Source organism: Macaca nemestrina, chromosome 1 (assembly GCF_043159975.1).
Source record: "Macaca nemestrina isolate mMacNem1 chromosome 1, mMacNem.hap1, whole genome shotgun sequence".
NCBI lineage: Eukaryota > Metazoa > Chordata > Mammalia > Primates > Cercopithecidae > Macaca > Macaca nemestrina.
The window spans coordinates 155,053,354-155,075,251 of record NC_092125.1 but is presented as its reverse complement, the minus strand read 5'-3'; the positions used below and the strand labels follow the sequence as shown (position 1 = coordinate 155,075,251).

The 21,898-nt window shown below is 36.9% G+C and overlaps 1 protein-coding gene across 1 annotated transcript in view; it reads left to right on the top strand.

Annotated features, from left to right (window-relative positions):
* The first annotated feature begins 3,813 nt into the window (after positions 1 to 3,813).
* The window catches only part of LOC105482694 (prostaglandin F receptor), a 49,079-nt gene continuing 30,994 nt past the window's right edge, over positions 3,814 to 21,898 (top strand). Inside the window, exons 1-2 of the mRNA XM_011742945.3 lie at positions 3,814 to 4,472; positions 5,882 to 6,751. Coding sequence (XP_011741247.2) covers positions 5,954 to 6,751 — 798 coding nt within the window. The 5' untranslated portion in view covers positions 3,814 to 4,472; positions 5,882 to 5,953. The remainder of the gene's footprint in view (positions 4,473 to 5,881; positions 6,752 to 21,898) is intronic.

Genomic DNA, 21,898 nt, shown 5'->3' with positions numbered 1-21,898 from the left:
AGGAAAGCAAATGCTGAGGGATTTCATTACTACCAGGCCTGCATTGCAAGAGTTCCTGAAGTAAGCACTAAATATGGAAAGGAAAATCAGGTACCAACCCCTGCAAAACACACCAAAATATAAAACCCAATGACACTATGAAGAAACTGCATCACCTAGTGTGCAAAATAACCAGCTAGCATCATGATGACAGGATCAAATTCACAATAATAATACTAACCTTAAATGTAAATGGGCTAAATGCCCCAATTAGAAGACACAGATAGGCAAATTGGATAAAAAGTCAAGACCCATCAGTGTGCTGTTTTCAGGAGACCCATCTCATGTGCAAAGACATAGGCTCATAGAAACATAGGCTCAAAATTAAGGGATGGAGGAAAATTTGTCAAGCAAATAGAAATCCAAAAAAAGCAGAGGTTGCAATTCTAGTCTCTGAAAAAACAGAGTTTAAGCCAACAAAAATCAAAAAAGACAAGAAAGACATTATATAAAAGTAAAGTGAACAATGCAACAAGAGGAGCTAACTATTCTAAATACATAGGCACCCAATGCAGGAACACCCAGATTCATAAAACAAGTTCTTAGAGACCTACAAAGACTTAGACTGTGATGCAATAATAGTAGGAGACTTTAATATCCCACCTTGAACTCAGCTCTGAACCAAGTGGACCTAATAGATATCTACAGAACTTTCCACCCCAAATCAACAGCATATACATTCTTCTCAGTGCCACATGGCACTTATTCTAAAATCAACCACATAATTGGTAGTAAAACACTCCTCAGCAAATGCAAAAGAACTGAAATAATAACAAACAGTCTCTCAGACTACAGTGCGATCAAATTAGAACTCAGGATCAAGAAACTCACTCAAAACCACACAATTACATGGAAATGGAGCAACCTTCTCCTGAATGACTCCTGGGTAAATATGAAATTAAGGGAGAAATCAGGAAGTTCTTTGAAACTAATTAAAACAAAGAGAAAATGTACCAGAATTTCTGGGACACAGCCAAAGCAGTGTTAAGATGGAAATTTGTAGCACTAAATGCCCACATCAGAAAGCTAGAAAGGTCTCAAATTAACACCCTGACATCACAATTTAAAAAAGCTAGAGAGGCAAGAGCAAACTAATTAAAAAAGCTAGGAGAAGACAAGAAACAACTAAGATCAGAGCAGAATTGAAGTAGATAGAGACACAAAAAAGCTCCAAAAAAATCAATGAATCCTGGAGCTGTTTTTTTTGAAAAAGTTAACAAAATACATAGACCACTAGCTAGACTAATAAAGAAGAAAAAGGAGAAAAATCAAATAGACACTGTAAAAAATGATAAAGGGAATATCACCAGTGACCCCACAGAAATACAAATTACCATCAGAGAATACTATAATCACCTCTATGCAAATAAAATAGAAAGTCTAGAAGAAATAGACAAATTTCTGGTTCGACAGTGGGTGCCACCCATGGAGGGTGAACAAAAGCAGAGTGGGGCCTTGTCTCACCAGAGAAGCACAAGGGCTAATATCCAGAACCTACAAAGAACCCCAACAAATTTACAAGAAAAAAACAACCCCATCAAAAAGTGGGCAAAGGATATGAACAGACATTTCTCAAAAGAAGATATGTATGCAGCCAACACACACATGAAAAAATGCTCATCATCACTTGCCATCAGAGAAATGCAAATCAAAACCACAATGAGATACCATCTCACACCAGCTAGAATGGCAATCATTAAAAAGTCAAGAAACAACAGGTGCTGGAGAGGATGTGGAGAAATAGGAACACTTTTACACTGTTGGTGAGACTGTAAACTAGTTCAACCACTGTGGAAGACAGTGTGGTGATTCCTCAAGGATCTAGAACTAGAAATACTATTTGACCCAGCAATCTCATTACTGGGTATATACCCAAAGGATTATAAATCATGCTGCTATAAAGACACATGCACAAGTATGTTTATTGAAGCACTATTCACAATAGCAAAGACTTGGAACCAACCCAAATGTCCATCAGTGACAGAATGGATTAAGAAAATGTGGCACATATACACCATGGAATACTGTGCAGCCATAACAAAGGATGAGTTCATGTCCTTTGCAGGGACATGGATGAAGCTGGAAACCATCATTCTCAGCAAACTAACACAAGAACAGAAAATCAAACACCGCATGTTCTCACTCATAAGTGGGAGTTGAACAATATGAACACATGGACACAGGGGAGTGGAACACCACACATCAGGGCCTGTTGAGGCGTGGGGGGCTTGGGAATGGATAGCTTTAGGAGAAATACCTAATGTAGATGACAGGTTGACCACCATGGCACGTGTATACCTATCTAACAAACCTGCATGTTCTGCATATGTACCTCAGAACTTAAAGCATAATAATAATAAAAAAAAGTAAAATAAAATATGAATGGCCTTCAAAGAAAAAAAAAGTCAAGAAACAATAGATACTGGCTAGGCTGTGGCGAAATAGGAATGCTTTTACGCTGTTGGTGGGAATGTAAATTAGTTCAATCATTATGGAAGACAGTATGGTGATTCCTCAAGGATCTAGAACCAGAAATAACATTTGATCCAGCAATCTCATTACTGGGTATATACCCAAAGGATTACAAACCATTCTACTATGAAAACACATGCACACGTATGTTTACTGCAGCACTATTTACAATAGCAAAGTCACATAACCAACCCAAATGCCCATCAATGATAGACTGAATAAAGAAAATGTGGTACATATACACCATGGAATACTGTGCAGCCATAAAAAGGAATGAGATCATGTCCTTTGCAGGGACATGGATGAACTTGGAAGCTACCCTCAGCAAACTAGCACAGCAACAGAAAACCAAACACCTCATGTTTTCACTTATAAATGAGAGTTGAGCAATGAGAACACATGGACACAGGGAGGGGAGCAACATGCACCAGGGCCTGTTAGTGGGTGGGGGGCAGGGGCAGGGAACTTAGAGGACAGGTCAATAGGTGCAAAAATTACATGTTTTTTAAAAAAGAAAAAAATTATATATGCACTCACATATTTTAAAAAAAGGAAAGAATAGTACTCTGTGTTATATTTTCAGTATAGCTTGTCACATATTTGTTTCTTGGATACTGGCCATTCATGTATAATATTTCTCTAGTAACCAGGTTATCTAACCAAAATGTTTAATTCCCTCACCATAATTGACTAACAGTTTAGTTTACAAGTTATGATCATATCATTTTTAAAAATTTCAATATCTACCACAGGGGAAACCTGCAATCATTCTTTTCTACAGTTAATGGCTAATTTATTTTATCCCACTTTTTCATTTTTTGATCCCTTCCAATTTCCAGGAATTTAGAGGTTCCTTCTGATTTTAGAATGGAGAAACAGAGTTCATTTCCATGTGGTACTGATTTTTCACATAAGTAGTAGCAACATTTTACTACAATAAAAAGAGCAAAAGTCAGTAATAGATTCACATAAGTGTTTAGCTAGAAAAATGAGACGCAGCTAATGGGTATGTGTCGAAGCAATATTAGATAAAAGCAATTACAGAATAAAATGGTTCAAATCATAATTCCTAATGAAAAAATAGATTACTTCATCATAAATGTATCTCCACGAAATTTATTAGATGCACATCTCTTGGAGTATACATATCACTAGAAATTCTCTCTCCAGTGGACTTCTAAAATCACTGAAATATTACTAATCCCTTATCTGCTCGTGTTGTTCAAGAAGGCATCTCACCCCTTTTCCTTTTCACATTCCTTAAAAAGCTGGAAACAGTCCCAGTCCTCTGTGTGACAGTGAACTCTAAGGCTGCGAGTGTTTTCATTTACTGGGCTTGAATACCTGTTTTTAACTCCCTGGAGATATTTGCCACAAAATTCTCCCTCAAACACACAACCTTCTTCTACCTGGTTTCTTTATGCGTTTCGAGCTGGACTTGGAATGAATTGTCTGCAAGCCACCATCTGACAGCCTAACACACCATCTTAGGGTTTCCCCGGCTCTCAGACTGCTGTCTTGCATCCTTAGAGATGGCTTAGGGATAAAAATGAGTTTAAAACAAAACTTTCTTTAGCTGGTCCAGCGGCTAAGGGCAGCTCTGATGCATCCAAGCACGGTGCCCCTTTTTTCCCAGTTCTGCTCTGTGCCCATGGAAAAGGGGGCGGAGGCGAGAGAGAAGACGAAGAGGCGGAGGTCACTCGCGCGCCCCATCCCTCCCAGGCTGCCAGCGCAGCTAGGTACAGAGGGATCCCAGGAGCGGAGCGCGCCCGGCAGGTTCCACGCTAAGGGAACGAGTGCGCGGAGGGGACGAGCTGCAGGACCACAGCCGGCGCCCGAGCAGGATCTCCGCGCTGGGCTCAGTGGAACTTGAGGTGGCGGCGGCCCAGGGCGCCATGGCTCACCGAGCGGCTCGATCTTCTCCTCCGCAGAGAGCCCGGTTGGCGGCCTGGGATGACAAGGTATCACCCCTCCGGAGGCTGATCCCAACGCATGGGCCTCCGTATGCTATCCAGACCCAGGTTTAACCAACTCACCCCCTGGGACACCCGGCCGCAGCTTCTGCCGGCTGCGTCTGACACTGAGTTTGGACCAGATTCCCCAAGCTAGGGAGACGCGCAGAGAAAGAAGGGTACTCGGGCTAACCCGTCCCCATTCTGAGCTGCTCGGGTGGGGACCGGGTAGAAAGGGTCTCAGAAGAGGGAAATCGGCAGAGATCCCGCTTCTTGCCGCTGCAGGGTTCCCTGCGGGCGGCACTTCGAGTTTGTCAGCCGGGGACCTCCTCACGCCTAGTGCCGGGATGAGGGAGAAAACAGCCCTTTGGCGTTTGAGCAATTGCAGAAAGTTTCAGCGAGTTTGTCAGTTTGGAGAGGATGTTGTGAGACCAGGCCAAAGGGCGGCGGGGGTAGTAACGGGCGAAAGTCGAACTGTGAGTAAGACCTGGAGGAGGTGACCGTCCTGGGGGCAGCCTAGGCAGTCCCACTCCGGCTGGGCGCAGGAAAGGCTGGCTCCGGAATTCCCAGCCTCCGGGAAAGCTAGCTGCTCGGGAAACGCCAATCGAATTAGCTCGGAGCAGAGTGGCTGTGGCCTTGTGTATCCAGTGTCTGTGACTCAGGCTTCAGCCCCCTAGGGGAAAGAGTGACAAATAAATACTTCGCCTTGGATGTTGCTACTTTGAAGCTGTAATTGGACAGTATCTTGGCGGAGGTGCACAGTGAGCGTGGCCCGCCCCCTTCCCTATGGCGAATCAGAATTTCTGCACAGGGGCAGCTAGACCAGAAAACCTTCCTAGAGACTCACCACTCTGCTTTTCATGGGTTCAACGTGTGTGTGGCTTGCTGTTATTTGATTTATGCTTAGAAACATATTCAGAAAATCTGCATTTAACATCAATGAACTTGCTAGTCTTCTTCCAAAGTTTGGAGATTGTTATGTCTGCCTGACAAGGAGGTCATTCAACTGAGGAATAATCTGCAGTTTGAGGACAAAGGTTTTTTTTTTTTTTTTTTTTTTTTAATAGACTTATGATTTTAAAAACCTTATTGGGTTTAAATCTAATCTTGGTAGCAATTTTGTAAAACCTGAAAATTATAAGGTGTCAGTGATGTGTCAGGGGGACATACAGGAGGAGGTGCTCATTTGCAGAGGGGCCACAGAAGTTAACTAAGGGGTCTCAATTTCGACAGTTTCTTCACCTTGAAAATGAAATGTGGAACCGCAGGCAGATATGAGCTGCTTTCAGTATGATGCAACCTTGCTTGTGATAGGCCAGATAAAACCTATCCCACCACAGGGTGCTGGGGCACGTCAGTCATAAACGTCAGATGAGCAGTAATGCGTTGTTCATAATTCCTCTCTCTTTAACCTACAGATGTCTGGACTGCAAGCTTGCACAGTTTTGAGAGGGAGATGACTTGAGTGGTTGACTTTTATCTCCACAACAATGTCCATGAACAATTCCAAACAGCCAGTGTCTTCTGCAGCTGGGCTTCTTTCAAACACAACCTGCCAGACGGAAAATCGGCTTTCCGTATTTTTTTCAGTAATCTTCATGACAGTGGGAATCTTGTCAAACAGCCTTGCCATTGCCATTCTCATGAAGGCATATCAGAGATTTAGACAGAAGTCCAAGGCATCATTTCTGCTTTTGGCTAGTGGCCTGGTAATCACGGACTTCTTTGGCCATCTCATCAATGGAGCGATAGCAGTATTTGTATATGCTTCTGATAAAGACTGGATCCGCTTTGACCAATCAAATGTCCTTTGCAGCATTTTTGGTATCTGCATGGTGTTTTCCGGTCTGTGCCCACTTCTTCTAGGCAGTGTGATGGCCATTGAGCGGTGTATTGGAGTCACAAAACCAATATTTCATTCTACGAAAATTACATCCAAACATGTGAAAATGATGTTAAGTGGTGTGTGCTTGTTTGCTGTTTTTATAGCTTTGCTGCCCATCCTTGGACATCGAGACTATAAAATTCAGGCGTCGAGGACCTGGTGTTTCTACAACACAGAAGACATCAAAGACTGGGAAGATAGATTTTATCTTCTACTGTTTTCTTTTCTGGGGCTCTTAGCCCTTGGTGTTTCATTGTTGTGCAATGCAATCACAGGAATTACACTTTTAAGAGTTAAATTTAAAAGTCAGCAGCACAGACAAGGCAGATCTCATCATTTGGAAATGGTGATCCAGCTCCTGGCAATAATGTGTGTCTCCTGTATTTGTTGGAGTCCATTTCTGGTAAGAGCCTGAAATTTTGACTTCTGCTTTCTTGTGTTATTCAATTCAAGGTTATCTTTTTCAAAGTTGTTAGTCTGGAAGTTCGATCTTTTAAATGCTGAGAATGACCCCTACTCAAAATTTATTTCAGCACTCAGCTCTGGCGTAGAATTACATGGGATATGACACATATGGTTATTTTCCCACAAGCCCTGAAGTAAAAGAAATGTGTTGCTAAACAATTCTAACCATAGTGTTAGCTGCTTCAAAGCAGTGTAGTTCTAACAGAAGTTACATATTTTTAATATACTGAATATGATTATTTCTAAAATGTGAACAAAATGACCAACTATAAAACAACATTTGAACAGATTGCAGTAAGTCTTGATAGAAAGTTACATGGACTTTTAACTTGTAAACAGGGCATATTAGCTACTGGGTTCTCCTAAGCATGTAATGACCAGAACTGCAAAGGGTGGTGCTGAATTGAGATAGCTGGATAGTTCAGGTGCACTGCATGGATAGTTCAAGTGAAGAAATCAGTAGTTCACTAATACAGGGACAATGCCATTAGTCCAGGGAGTGGTACGTTTGGCAGGAAGGCCAGAGATTCCTCCCTTATTGTTTCATTCATTTAACATTTTAATTTAACCAGCATCTATATGTGATAGCTTAATAGTTTAATTTGGAAACGAAAGCTAAAGTGAAGCTATTAGAAACAAACATAAATCATGTCATTTTCCAGATAGAAGACAAAAATCATATTTATCATAGATAAGTAAGACCTTGACTCTTTCTAACATTTTGCTTTATAATGTAAGAAGTGACAACATGCCATGAAAGAAAACAAAAACAAAACCCTCTGTAGCAAGCAAGTGAGGCAAAGATTTTCTTTTTTCCCTCGTCTCTAACAATGGGGAAGTGGGAGGGCATCCACAGATAGCAATACAGGTGGGGTGGAAGTGAGGCAAAGGTAGAGGTAAGACAAAGGTAGTGATTGTATCTTACCCGGTAGAATGAAGGTGCTTGTTACTAATGCAGTTTTCCAAGGCTCCAAACAGGCTGATTTCCCAAGAATTGTTGCTAGTGCAATTTTTTTTTTCTTTTTTGAGACAGAGTCTTGCTGTGTCACCGAGACTGGAGTGCAGTGATGTGATTTTGGCTCACTGCAATGTCCGCCTCCTGGGTTCAAGCAATTCTCCTGCCTCAACCTCCTGAGTAGCTGGGATTACAGGCGTGCGCCACCACACTCGGCTAATTTTTGTATTTTTAGTAGAGATGGGGTTTCACCATGTTGGTCAGGCTAGTCTCAAACGCCTGACCTCGTGATCCACCTGCCTCAGCCTCCCAAAGTGCTGGGATTACAGCCGTGAGCCACCGTGCCCAGCCCACTAGTACAGTTTTAATTAATGATCCAGATGATTTTGATACACATAAAAGTTTGTGATAGCTGCTACTGCAGACAGATTCTATGACAGAGTTGAGTTTATTTTACAAAGGGAGTTCTACTTTTCTAATATTTAAAAAATTACTATTCATATTATTGCCTCACAACCTGAATTTGGCTTCTTGAATTGTTAAGTCATTTAAATATTTTTTGTGTTGTTCCTGAGTTGGCCAGGTCACAAGAGCTTACCCAACGGGAGAGTGGGTCTATCAATGGCAAGTCAACCTTTGGAGACCTGCTTATTGTCAATTGACAATTACTTGGGTGAACCCAGTAAGAATCTGATCTGTGATTAGGGTATAGTTGTGTGAATTGAATAACAGAAACCATTTCTAACAACACTGGAACCACTTCATTGTTTATTTTTGAGGAGGTTAATGTATGTCACTTGACTAAAGAAATTTCCTGAGTATAATGCTTTTTTAGTTTTCTGTAGTTAAGCTTTGAAGTAAAGTAGCTTTTAAAACTAAAAAATGAGTCTGAATGAGTTGAAATGAATTTGGGGGTAGTGAAAGAAACACAAAGAAAGTGAGAAAAGAAGTGGCTAAAAATGTTTAAATAAACTTTTACAATGAAGGTTGTGTCTCTGGAGAATACCTCAGAACAGTGAAATAGTGAAGCATTAATAAATGAGAGACATAATCTGGACAACTGAGGTAATCACTTGTGTTTTGTTTTTTGTTTATTCTGAGGCAACTTAAAAATTCTGTTTAGTTACTGGATTTCGACTTTGAGGAATAGGAGTCATAGACTTACTCCTGCAAGACTATGGAAGGAAGCAACATTTCAGACTCTTGGCATGGATGTTTTCCCCTAATTTCTCCATTTCTGGATTTTTGGTTCGGTTTGGAATAAATATTACAATGTAATTCATATTTTGAACATATTTCCTAGTGGAAATAAAGTTTCATTTTTTACAGAACATTTTCTGAGGTCCACTTTCTCTTTAACTATGAATTACTGATATATCTATGTCACAACGTATGAATACTTTTGGCATGAAAATTATTTCTGTGTTAGATGGGTAGTAGATACACCACAGGTATTACTTAACGGGCTGATATTTTGAGTTATTTTAAGCATTCTTGGCTTCCTGGCTTCTTTTGTGGGGATTTGAGTCTTCATGAAAATTTCTGACTAAAAGATTTCATCAGAACTTTGGTGTTCTGGACACAAGTGCCTTGGGGATTAAGTTAAGGTCCTCAGACAGGTATAAATAATCTTATATAAATACAGGCTTGAGAATCTCAAAATAACATCCAGTACTAATACTTCAGTTGAAAATTTTCTCTTTTTCTCTCTCACACATCTAGGAGGATTTTAATAGATATTAATTACTGAGCCATCATTTTCCTGTCCACCTTGTATTTTAAAAGCTACTGATTTTTAAAAATACCTCTGAAACCAAGCTTCTGGATTCCCACAGATGCACTGTAATAGTGACAGCTTCCAGGTCAATGCCGCATTTCATACCATGTGCCTTTTCTCTCTGATTAAGTGTGAATTGTTGGATTTGTATTTGAATGAAAATCTGCACACACTCTTTGATCAGTGTTCACAGTCATTTTCAAGTCTCAAGCTGGAACAAAGGTAGAGGTACATACACTAAAAGGAGGAAAGGAGTAAGGTGATACTTGAATTTGTTGAGTTTTAATCAATACAAAGGTAAAATGATCATAATGTTTGAATTCTCTCTCATGTTAATAGACTCTATTTTACTTTTTTGAGTAGTTTTGGGTCTACAGAAAAATGAGTAGAAAGTAGAGAGAATTTACAAATACTCCCTTCCCCTTCTCCCACCCATCACCTTTATTATTAACATCTTGCTTTGATGTGGCATATTCGTTACAATCGATGAGTCAACACTGCTGTATTATTATTAACTAAAGTTTGTAGTTTACATTAGGGCTATCTCTTTGTGTTGTACATTCTATGGGTTTTGAAAATCTAGAATGACATGTGTCCACCATTACAGTATCATGCAGAATAGTTTCCTTACCCTAAAAATCCCTTGTGGCATTATAATGTGTTTTATTTTTCCAAAAGGGGAAAATGTGCTTTCCTCCTTCTAGTAATTGAAATGTAGAAATGTAGTACAAACATAACATTTGTTTAAAATATAACTTGTTATTTACTTAAATTTTCACAATATCTGGGTTTTGTAGTTTTTAAACACAGTTAATTCATTCACATTCAATTATAATGCTAACCAAAAAATACAGGAAACTACAACCGATGCTTATTATCTTACAGTTCCATTTAGCAACAAGTTAATTCTAAACATCTTTGAAAGTGAAACAGCAATTATAAAATTGTCTCGTGTTCTTCCTAGATGAATCACTTTTCCTTAATAAATAAATCTTGAACACATTCTCCTGATGTCTCTATTGTGAAGGGGAAAAAAGAGATTTACCAGCACTTTTGAGAAACATTTTCTCAATATTGTTTTGTTTCTACTTTTATATGGGCAATGATTCTTTGTAATGCTCCACTTCTAGAATATGCAACCCTAAAAGGAATTAATTATTAGTGCTATGTGTAGTTCACCTATTTGGCAGAGCAACAAATACTTGTTGACTGGTTGACTGTAACTTAAGTAGTATGAATGTCAAAAGATTGGAAATGATTGACCAGTATATGGATTCTGAGTTTTGTAGGTTAACAACCAAGCAAACTCTGAAACCAAATGATAATTTTAATCTGTTCCCTAATCACCAACGGTAGACCTGGGACTCTATTAAACTTCAGCTGTCTTTTACTGGAAGGCCATATGTTTGTTTTACCTTCTCTTCAGGGATACAGAATAATTTTGAATGGAAAGAGAAATATAAAGTACATGAAGAGCAAAGTGATTTCTTATGTAGGTGAGTTTACCCAAGAAATGTGTTCTCTTGCAAATGTAGAGTTGGAGCTTGATTTTCCTAAGATTACTCTTATGCTAATATTTCTAGTCAACATAGTTAAACATTGTTTGGTCACTAAGGTGTTTGTCAGATATAGATCAAAGAACAGGGTGGCTAATTGAACTTTTCCTGAAATTACTAAAGGTATTGACTTCATAATGACCAGGTCTTAAAGGGCTAATGACAAATGATGGAGTAGCATGACACATTTTGACTATTAGTGAAGAATATTTTCTTTGAAAGGCTGACCCCCATCATCATATTTAAGAATGGTGTAATGGAAATCTATGTATGTGTCTTGAGCACTTGCCTCAATACCCAAAGGATGGTGAGTGGATGTACGTTTATATGTTTTAAGTGAAGAGATAATGTGGAAAATTGCACATGTACAATATAAATGTGTACATGTGTATATGTAGTGTGTATATTGCTTATGTATTTAGGTACACACATAAAAGTATAGATGTGTACATACATACCTGTGTGTGTATGTATATATACAAATACACACATAAATGTTAAATTACTTCCCAAATTTAAAAAATTAACCAATTGCCATTGGATCAAATAAGAGAGATTCTAGTGGGTGGCATAGCTATCAGATACTGTGTTCACTACTTGGGTGATATTAGAAGCCTAAACCTCAGTATTGTGCAATATACACATGCAACAAACCTGTACAGGTATCCCCTGACTCTAAAAACAAACAAACAAACAAATAAACAAACAAAATGGACTGTTCTATAGTCTTATATTAGATCTTGGAATGTAGGTCTTTCAGGTTTAACCTTGGATTTCTGCTGATTTCAGAGGCAATATTTTCATAAATCGTTTTAGCTAGTTTTCTTTGTGAAGAGGGAGTGTCCCTCTGTTTGGAACGTGGAAGCAGCAGTGAAGTTGTCTGGATACAGGACTGATGACACCTGGGTTCTACTCCTGCGAAGTTTGTAACTTAGACCTAAATGACTCAAAATTCGTATCTAGCAGAAAAGACATATTTTAGAGATATGTTAATGTACTTTAATCATTGGAATTCAGATGGCTTTCTCACATTGGGGAAAGCATGAAGTAAGTGCCATGGGGTGAATGACCAACAATAGCTAGCAGAGGAGCTGTTCTGGGAGATCAGGGAGCACGTTCCTGTCCCTGAGCCTTGGTGTTCTCCTGCCTGGAACACTCTCCTCTTGACATCCATGTGACTCTCTCCCTCTTTCTTCTCTGTTTTCTCAAATATTCCCTCCTCTAGCCAGGCTATCTTAAAAAGTTCCTGTTCTCTTTTCCTGTCTTCCTTTCCTCTGCTTTATCTCCCTCATAGGACCTAGCAGGATGTGATAACATAATACACATTTCTCTGTTTATCTGGTTGTTGCTGGGCTTTTGCCCCTAGCACACAAGCTCCTGAGGGAAGGGCCTTGCTGATGGTTCTGTGTTCGGCTCCTAGACCAGTGCCTGGCGTATAGTTGGGGTCAGTAAGGCTCTGTCAAAGGAATCCTACGTAAAGGAGGGCCCAGTTGTTGACTACACTCATTTCCACTTTGGATTAGCTCTGCTGAGGAGGTCAGGACCTGGTTGATAGGCCCTGGGAATACTTCTAGTACTTTGAATTGTGATTCGAGCTGGAGAGGTCTGAGAGGGAGAAATTCTGTGTTCAGGAGTTCCCTAAGAATGTAAGTTGGAAGTAGTGTCCTGGAGAATCTTGGACTTTCTGAAGTTTGAGTCCAGAATGAGAATTTAGGAATTTTGTCAGCTTCTAGAGGAATTTCATGGATATACTAGGCTTGGTATTTTATTTTATGATATTACAATGATTTATTTATGTGTTTTCTCTGTTATTCCAAATGGCGCTGGGTGGCTTTACTCTACCTTATTAGTTTATGTTTTAATTTCAAATATAATGAGCCATTAATCAATGTTTGTTGAATGAATAAGATAATGAATCAAGTATTGAATGGGAAGTATCAAAGGCAAAGGAAAATATTAGGTAATAGAAATTTGGATTATTTTCACCCCAGAGTCTTTAACACTGTTATTTTCTCTACAGCCACACATTTTTTTCATAATGTATTTTTTTATTAGTATTTTATCTCTGAGAGAATGTCAGGGGACAAGAGGAGAACTTACTTTGAGTAAAGACCTCCAGATATTGCATGTGCCTTGCCATAAAATGAAAGCTCTATGGTAAATGTGGAAATTTGAAATGGGCTTGCTTACATCATGTCTTTACCAGCTGATTAAGTGAATGTATGTGCCTTAATTTGTACTGTTATCAGACTAAAAGATTAGGTAGGTTTTATATTCACAGCGGATTAATTCTCAAAAAATCCCGACAGACCTTTTTAGCAGACACTGTGGTACTCCTCCCTGATCTTCCTTTTCTCAAGGAAATTTCCTTTAGCTGAAAGTAGCTGCTTTGTCCAAGATTGTGTCCCTATCTCTTGGGGTCAGTCTATGTGCAGTGACTGGTGGATGTGGGGATACAGGGAACTTGTTCCTTTGCCTTGTTGGGATATTTCTGAAGGTCCATTCATGTTTCAGGACTTGCTGAGGCATCTGTTGAGGAGTTTCCTTGCAACTGCATTGCAGCTCCTCTCCTGCCCAATCCTGCTTCCTTCCCCACTTCACTCTTCCCCTGGGAAGCTTCCTGCATGCAAATCTCTGCCCCAAAGTCTATTGCCTCCACAGTCTACCTTAGGACAACTTTTCAGAAATCTATTTGTGTTCATGTACTATCTGCATATAAAGTGCATTACACATTGATTTACAGTATTATTTGATAAATATATGAGCTATGTATAGGCTATGTATATGGAATTGAGCTCATTTAAGTATAAAACTATCTCCCTCCATAAAAGTGTATAGTGTAAAATTGGCAAATGTCAGTCCAGTTTTAAAAGACATTGCCAGGATGAGAATCTACACAAGAATTTGTTGCTTTGGATGAGCACAGTGATCTGGAATACTTTGTTATTTTAAATTTACTTACTCTTGGAAAAACATGACCTTTTTTTTTTTAAGAAGAAAGACTTATAAAAATGCCCAAAGATATCATAGACATCGAGACGACACTTACAAAACATTACTTGAATGACTTAAGTGTAAACGAATAAGAAACGTGTATTAAATTTATACCCTCATGGATATAAAAATCTTCTGGCTTAAAGGGTTTTGGGCTTTTTATTAAGCTCCAAAACATTTGAAGAACAATTCAAGATGTTGATGTGTCCCAAAGCTCTTTGGGTTGCCAGTTTTAGCTTTATTTGCTTAAGACTTATCTATATAGGAAGTATATAAAATGCATTCCGTTTGTTTTGGAAGGCGTGTATAGCCACCCCAATTTTACCTGATACATCAGTGTCATTTATCTGTACTCAGAGGGGACTTCATCCAATAGGATAAATTTGTCTTGTGATACTTGTATCAGAGCTTGTGTAAACCTGTCTCCTGTCTGTCCTCTTTTCTGGGTGTAATACAGCTAATGCCATAGAAGAGTGAATATAGTTGTGGTTTTACATAGGTAGGGAGGTGTTTTTTCTCACTCCTCCTCAGCTATTGTATCCCAAATGAAATTCAGACTGTGGAATGCTGAAATGGAGTGTGGCTGTGGTGTGATGGTGAAGGAGACAGAGACAATTGGATTACGTAAAATGAATTATTTTAGGTTTTTGTGCATAGTCCCAAATCAAGGCTTCCTTTGAGAACAGTGTAGTTATTCAGAGTACAGGCGGGGAACATGAATCTCAGCCTCACCACTCCTTAGCTATGACCTTAGAGTTACTCTAAGACAATTGTGCCTATCTGTGATTAAAATCATAGTATACTCAGATGTACTGTCAGATTAAGTAACTTGACTTCCCTAAAATCTCATCACAGAGTGATTGGTGCATAGTAAATATACAAGAAAATCCATAAATACTCAAAAAGTTTATTGGTATTAATGCTGCCCACCATCTCAATGAAAAATAATCATCTGTGTTAGTTCAGATGTTTTCCATTTTCTCTTCCATTAAGAAAGATTGGTTGCAGTAGAAAGGAAGAGAGGAAGAAGCTCATAGCTTCAGAAAACTTGAATGTTTCCACTCCAAGTTTCAAATTATAGGTCCTTATTTCACTATCTCATCAGAAGTGAAGATGTTGCCTGCTAACCTCCTAAATATTCTAATAATTTGTAAGATATTAATTATTAGATTAGAGTTGTGAGTGGTACCAGGGAGTAAAGGATACAGATCTTTCTTCAAGGAACTTATAATTTAGTTGAAGCAAAAGATGTAAGATATTGGCCTTTGAAGAAGCAATATAGTTTAGTGGTTTAAGAATCTGGGTTCAAGTCCTGTTTCTTTCACTTCCTGACCATGTGACTGTAGCCACTCTGTGCCTCTGTTTCCTCATAATTAAGTAGTAATAAAGCAAAGTAAAATAAGTAAAATAAAGTGAAATAAGTAGTAATAGTACCCACTTTATAGGGTGGTTGTGAGAATTAAATAAATTAATGTATGTAAAGCACTTAAAATAGTGTTTGACATATAACAAGTACCATATGCTTCAGTTATTATACTATTCTCATTGTTGTTTCTGTTACTATTAAATAATAATTTTGCCTGCTAATCATTTTGTCAATGAGATGATCAAAGGCACTTTAAAATTATTTATTAAATGAATAATGAGACTTATAAAAGGGATTTGTCACTTCTAATTAGATGATCCATAAGTTATTATTTGTTTATTGATCTGACAAATATTTATTGGGCATCTAACATGTATCAGGCACTGTTCTAGATTCTAGAATAACAATCTCTGCAATTTAACTGTTCATAATGTCTATGGCCTTAAACAATTGTACTTATAAGATAAAAAGAGAAGAGATATGCAGGAAATTGAAATATAACGATTCTGTGTTTTGTTACAACAGAATAGCAGGTATTTTATTATGAATGTTTGTGGATGGGATTATTTGTGACAACTTATGAAAAGGAAAAAATTTCTCTGGGCTATCATTTACAAAGAAAAATTACTGGAAATAAATGTAATTGAAAGTCAGTTAATGTAAGCTATAAGAACCAATGAGAAAATAATGCATATAATTCCCGGAGATACAGAAGTGTGAAAATGAGAAGAGAAACTCTTTAGTATTTGGGCCAGGCTTTAACAGGATTAGAATACAGCAGGTTAATATTAAAAGAAAAATTTTTCAAGTAATAAAATATGAGTAGTAGAAAAATTAAGTTAGATAATACAAATTTAATAATTCAAATTAGTATTTTATACTATCTTTTGATAAGGAAAGTGACTCAGGATATAGAAGAGAAATAAATTTTGGGTGAAATGAAGCATTACAAAAGCTTCTAACACTTTCTAAGAATCCAAGGAAGTTTTAGAAATAAAGAAAAACAATTAAATCATTACATTGCTGTGAACATGAGTAATAGGAAGAAAACCAAAAAGTTCATTTATGCTTTCATTTACTCATGAATAATTTACTCATTGATTTACTCTTTCAGCAGACTTTGCTGAGGAAATGGGTGGGTGTCTCTCCAGGTGGAGGGTAAAGGATAGAGACAGAGACATGACCTGGGAAAATATTCCTGAGACAAATTCTAAGACTCATGCTTTCTGTCTCCTTCACTTTGTCTTTGACCTTGCATTCTCTTCTCCAAACTCCACATGCATCCTCTGCCTACTTTTTCCACTTTTACTATGGGGTAAACATAGCTATTTGTATTTTTCTGGCGTTGCTTTGTAGCAGGTCAGGGAGGTAATGTCTTAGTAATACTGAAGGAACCTCTGATCACAAAGGTGAATTAGTAAGTACTAAACACACAGCAAGAACATTGTTGTAGCAGCAGTGGCAGCAATATTTGTTGTTATTGTTATTATATCACCCTTTATTTTGCTTCTTGCATTTATGACCATGGCTGTGGACCAGAAAATAGAAGGAAAAATAAAAGTCACATGAGTGAAGGAGAAACAGAATGCAAGGGTGAAAACAAGGCAATTAGGGCAGCAGAAAGCCGGTAGTGTGAGGGTGAAGAGAGGCACTCTCATGTTTCAGGAACTCTGTTGGAAAGATGAGACCTTCTTTTATTTTCACAGACATCTTCTCCTTTATTGAGGAATATTAAATTTCATGTATTATATTCCCCAAGCTATTTGAAAAAATATAATATTTTCTTTAGCTATAAAATTTCATTGTAAAAAATTATAGCAAACTACACATTAAGGTTTTAAAAAAAATCTTCCAAATCCCACTATCCAGAGATAACTACTGTTAGTATTCTGGGTACATGTATCCTTTTACCTAGCTAATGGGGAAAATACATTATTTTAATTCCTTGATTAATAGAGTAAACATTTTTTATTACAGTTGTTGGGCATTATCCCTTTTACGAATGTACAGGTATTTGTATTTTTCTAAATGATGTTCAAGAACTCTTTGGATAGCAAAGAACAGATAATTCTGATATATAAAAATACTTATGAAATAAACTGTTATAAAAGCAGTTGCTTTTCCAGGTTTATTGTTTGCCTTTTAATTCAGTATTTGAGTTTACAACAGTAGTGAATTAATAATTTCTTTTGTGGTTACTGCTTTGTTTCATGTTTAAAAAATGCTTTTCTCAGGCTGAGATGATATCAGCATTTATCTCTTTTCTTCTTCTAGCAGTTTTCCCCATTCATCATTTGTATTTATGTTTTAATACATTTATGACTTACTTTGGTTTGATTTGCAAGTTAATGATCTGAATTTTCTATTGAATGGTTAGCCAGTTGTCCTCAAATTATTTATTGAATGATCTTCCTGCAAACTGTTTTAAATTCCTACATTTAGTATATATAACATTCTAACATGTGCTTGGATATTTTTGGATCTTTTATCTTATCCTATTGATCTTTACATACAATTAGTATTAGCTTTATGTACAATTATCATCTTTACATTTTATTTAGACTTGGGTTCAATTTATCAGTTTTAATATAGAGTGTTTCTTATCTTGATCACAATCTATCTTATTATCAAAGTCATGTTTTGAATAAAAATTTTATAATTTTCCTCATAATAGTGAGGCAAATTAGTTGTGTTAGTTTTATAACACTTTCATTCTAACTTTCTTTTTTTTTGAGATGGAGTTTTGCTCTTGTTGTCCAGGCTGGACTGCAGTGGCATGACCTTGGCTCACTGCAACCTCCGCTTCCCAGGTTCAAGTGATTCTCCTGCCTCAGCCTCCTAAGTAGCTGGGATTACAGGCACCCACCACCACACCTGTCTAATTTTTGTATTTTTAGTAGAGATGGGGTTTCACCACGTTGGCCAGGCTGTTCTCAAACCCCTGACCTCAGGTGATCCACTCACCTCGGCCTCCCAAACTGCTGGGATTACAGGCATCAGCCATTGCACCTGGCCTATTCTAACTTTTTAAAATTTTTTGTTTCTATTCTAAATATAATCATATTATTTTCTTTCACATATACAAGTATATAAGAAAGCAGTGATCTTGATACATTTGTTGTTTATTGTGGTAAAATTTGCATAATATAAAATTTACCATTTTAACCATTTTAAAGTGTACAATTCATTCACAACGTTGTGCAGTTGTCACCACCATCTTGTACAGAACATTTTTTTTTTACCCGCAAAGAAAACCCCATATCCAACAGTAGTCACTCCCCACACTCCAAAGTCCATGGCAACCACTAATTTCTCTCCTTCTGGGTTTATTATGGTTATTTTGCATAAACAGAATCTTATAATATGTCATCTTTTGTGTCTGGCTTCTTTTGGTTAGCATAAGGTTTTCAAGGTTCATCTACATTGTAGCGTGTATCAGTACATCTTTCCTTTTTGTAGCTGAGTAAATTCATTTGTATCAATATACCACATTTTGTTTATCTTTTCAGAAGTTGATGAACATTTGGGCTGTTTCCATCTTTTGGCTATTGTGAATAATAATGCCACTATGAACATTTGTGTACAAGTTTTTGAACACCTGTTTACAATTCTTTTGGGCATATAACTAGGAGTGGAATTCTTGGTAATATAGTAATTCTGTTTAACTTCTTGAGAAACCACCAAACCTTTTCACAGCAGATGCACCATTTTCCATTTCTGACAGTAATGTGTGAGTGTCCCAATTATTCCACATTTTTTTTGCCAACACTTTTTATTTTCTCTTTCTATTTTTATTTATATTTTATCATAATGGCTCTAGTGGATGTCATAGTAACTCATTGTACTTTGAGTTTCATTTTCTTAATGTTGAGCATCTTTTAATGCACTTGTTGGCTATTTGTATATATTTTTGGAAAAAATCTTTTTATTTTTGTGTGTAAAAAGTTATATTGGTCTGTAATTTCCCTGTTTTATTTTATTCTTTTACTTTTAATATTAGAATTATTCTAGTTTTAGAAACCAGTAGGGAAATTCTTATTTTTCCAGGTACTAGAATAAGTAAAATGGAATTTGGATGTTAGTTGCTTTATGATTTGACATTATTTCAGCATTTTTTTGACAGTTTTAATTTTTTTCCTAGTGATTGGTTTGTTTGATTTCAGTACAAATTTGCTACTAAATTTATACTCTCAAGGATACTGAGTATATTCTAATAAAACATAAGAACATAATAAATATAATAGCATATTTGAATAAGATATAATATCTTAATATTCTAAGAATATAAAGTTCTTTTTGGCTAATTCCAGCATTTCTGTATCCTGGAGTCAGTCTCTGTTGATTCTATTTTCTTTTGAGAGCAAGTCACTGTTTCCTGTTTCTTTGTTTATTGAACATTATTGAATTGTATCTTGGGCATTGTGAATGTTATGTTAGGGAGACTCTGCATTCTGTTATATTCCTCTGAAGAGTGTTAATATTTCTGTTTTAACAGGAAATTAACCTGACCAGACTCAAACTTCAAACAGCAGCTCAAATACCAGTTATTTTATCCTTAACTAGGTTACATGGAATCTACCCTAGACAAGCATGGTTCAAAGGTCAGCCCAAGATTTGGTCAGAGTTTATATATAATATTTGGGGCTTCCCCTCTCTGGCTCTTTTGTTTCCAGGAGAACTCTGTCCTCTGGTTCTTCAGGCTGGAAAGACTGTGGGTTTGGTATCAGAGTTTAGCTACTCTGCATGGCACAGACTGGGGTGTGTTTTCAGATTGGAAACTGTGGAATAGGAAACTCATCCTTTTTTCCAGAGAATAATTGATTATTCTCTAGAATTTTCCTGCTTTTGGTTATTCTCCAGGGTCTTCAGGTAGTGTGTTTGTTTTTGTTTTTGGCAGAGTTCATAGCTATTGAGTGAAGGTTGATTCCATAGGAGCTTATTTGGCCGTACTGGAATGAAACAGCACATTTAGATTTTAGATTTGAATTGTTATTTTTTAGAAAAATTCTAAAATTTCCATTTTAGAAATTTAGAAAATTCTCCCTTTTCTAAAATTATTTTTGACATTTTTGGAAGTTCCATAGGAATATAGTCTATGTCTGCTTTGCTAATCATTGTATTTGCAGAGCCTAATACAGGACATGTCACACAGTGAGTATTCAAGAAAATTTGTAAAATGTTGAATAAAATAAGTTTCATAACCATACTATAAACAATTGAAAAATTATGTAGAATTTGACTGATATTTTGTTTTATTGGCTTTGTTATTTCTGCAATTTCTTTTTGATCATACTGTCTCCATTCTAATGTTTGGTATTTTGATTGATTTCTGAAAGTATAAAATTAAACTCTTAATGTGAAGAATAAGGATGAGGCGTCAAACTAGAATGTTCGAAAATGTACTTATCTTGGCCAATAATTTTGCTGATTATTGAGTTGTTATATCAAAATTATTTTCCCTTAAAGACCTTGCTGACCTTATTCCATTTTGTTTTCTTCATTTACTTCTACAAAGAAGGAGTTTGAAACCAATTTAATTCTTTTCCTTCCTGTGTGGTTACTTATCTTTGGAATTTGTTTCAGTGTGGGAATACTTTTATTACATTTTGCTTATACTCAGGATACTTTTTTAACTTGATTTTTTTAACCCCACAGAAATGTTCTATTTTCTTTTTTTCTGTTTGTGCTTCTGAAATACTGAAGCTTCTGAAAAACAAAGTTTCTGCTTGTTTTTCCTTATGAAATACTTATTACAAGTGTATCAGAGCTTCTTGATTTATTACTCATAATATTTATCTTTTCATGCATCATACATATATATATATTTATTCTTTTCTACAAAAATTGCCTAGACAGATTTGGTATTCCATTTTTATTGCATTCATTATATTTTGAAATTTAATAATAGTATTTTTCTTCTAGTCTGTGGCTGGAAACTTCATGGTTTTGCCGAACAGCTTCTTTTCATGAGTATTACTGTAGTCCAAAGTTACCTGAGGCACTGCTCTCTTTTGAATCATCATGCCCTTCATTAGGAGTGTGCAGCTGTCATTACCCCCTTTACTGCACCAAGTACAGCCTAGAAATGAATGTCACTGTCCCCATAGCAAGTGCTAGTGCCCTGCTGTGCACCTCAGCGAAATTCATGTGGTTCAAACTGTCCCTTGACCTCTATCTCTGACCCACTCTCAACAGTCTGGCCTGCCTTTGCCGGCATTGGTGGGTATATGTATTGTTTCTAACTGAGTTGTTCAAATGGGAATTTGGGCAGGAAGAATGCAAAATGTAAAGGTAAAATTACCTTCTTAACCCAGAGGGATCATTATTACTTTAAAATGCATATTTCTCATCATATTCTGTATAAATTCTAAAGGCAAGCCTTAAAGTAGAAAATCAATCTAGTATATAATTTTTGTCATTTCAGTCATTTTGGCCAC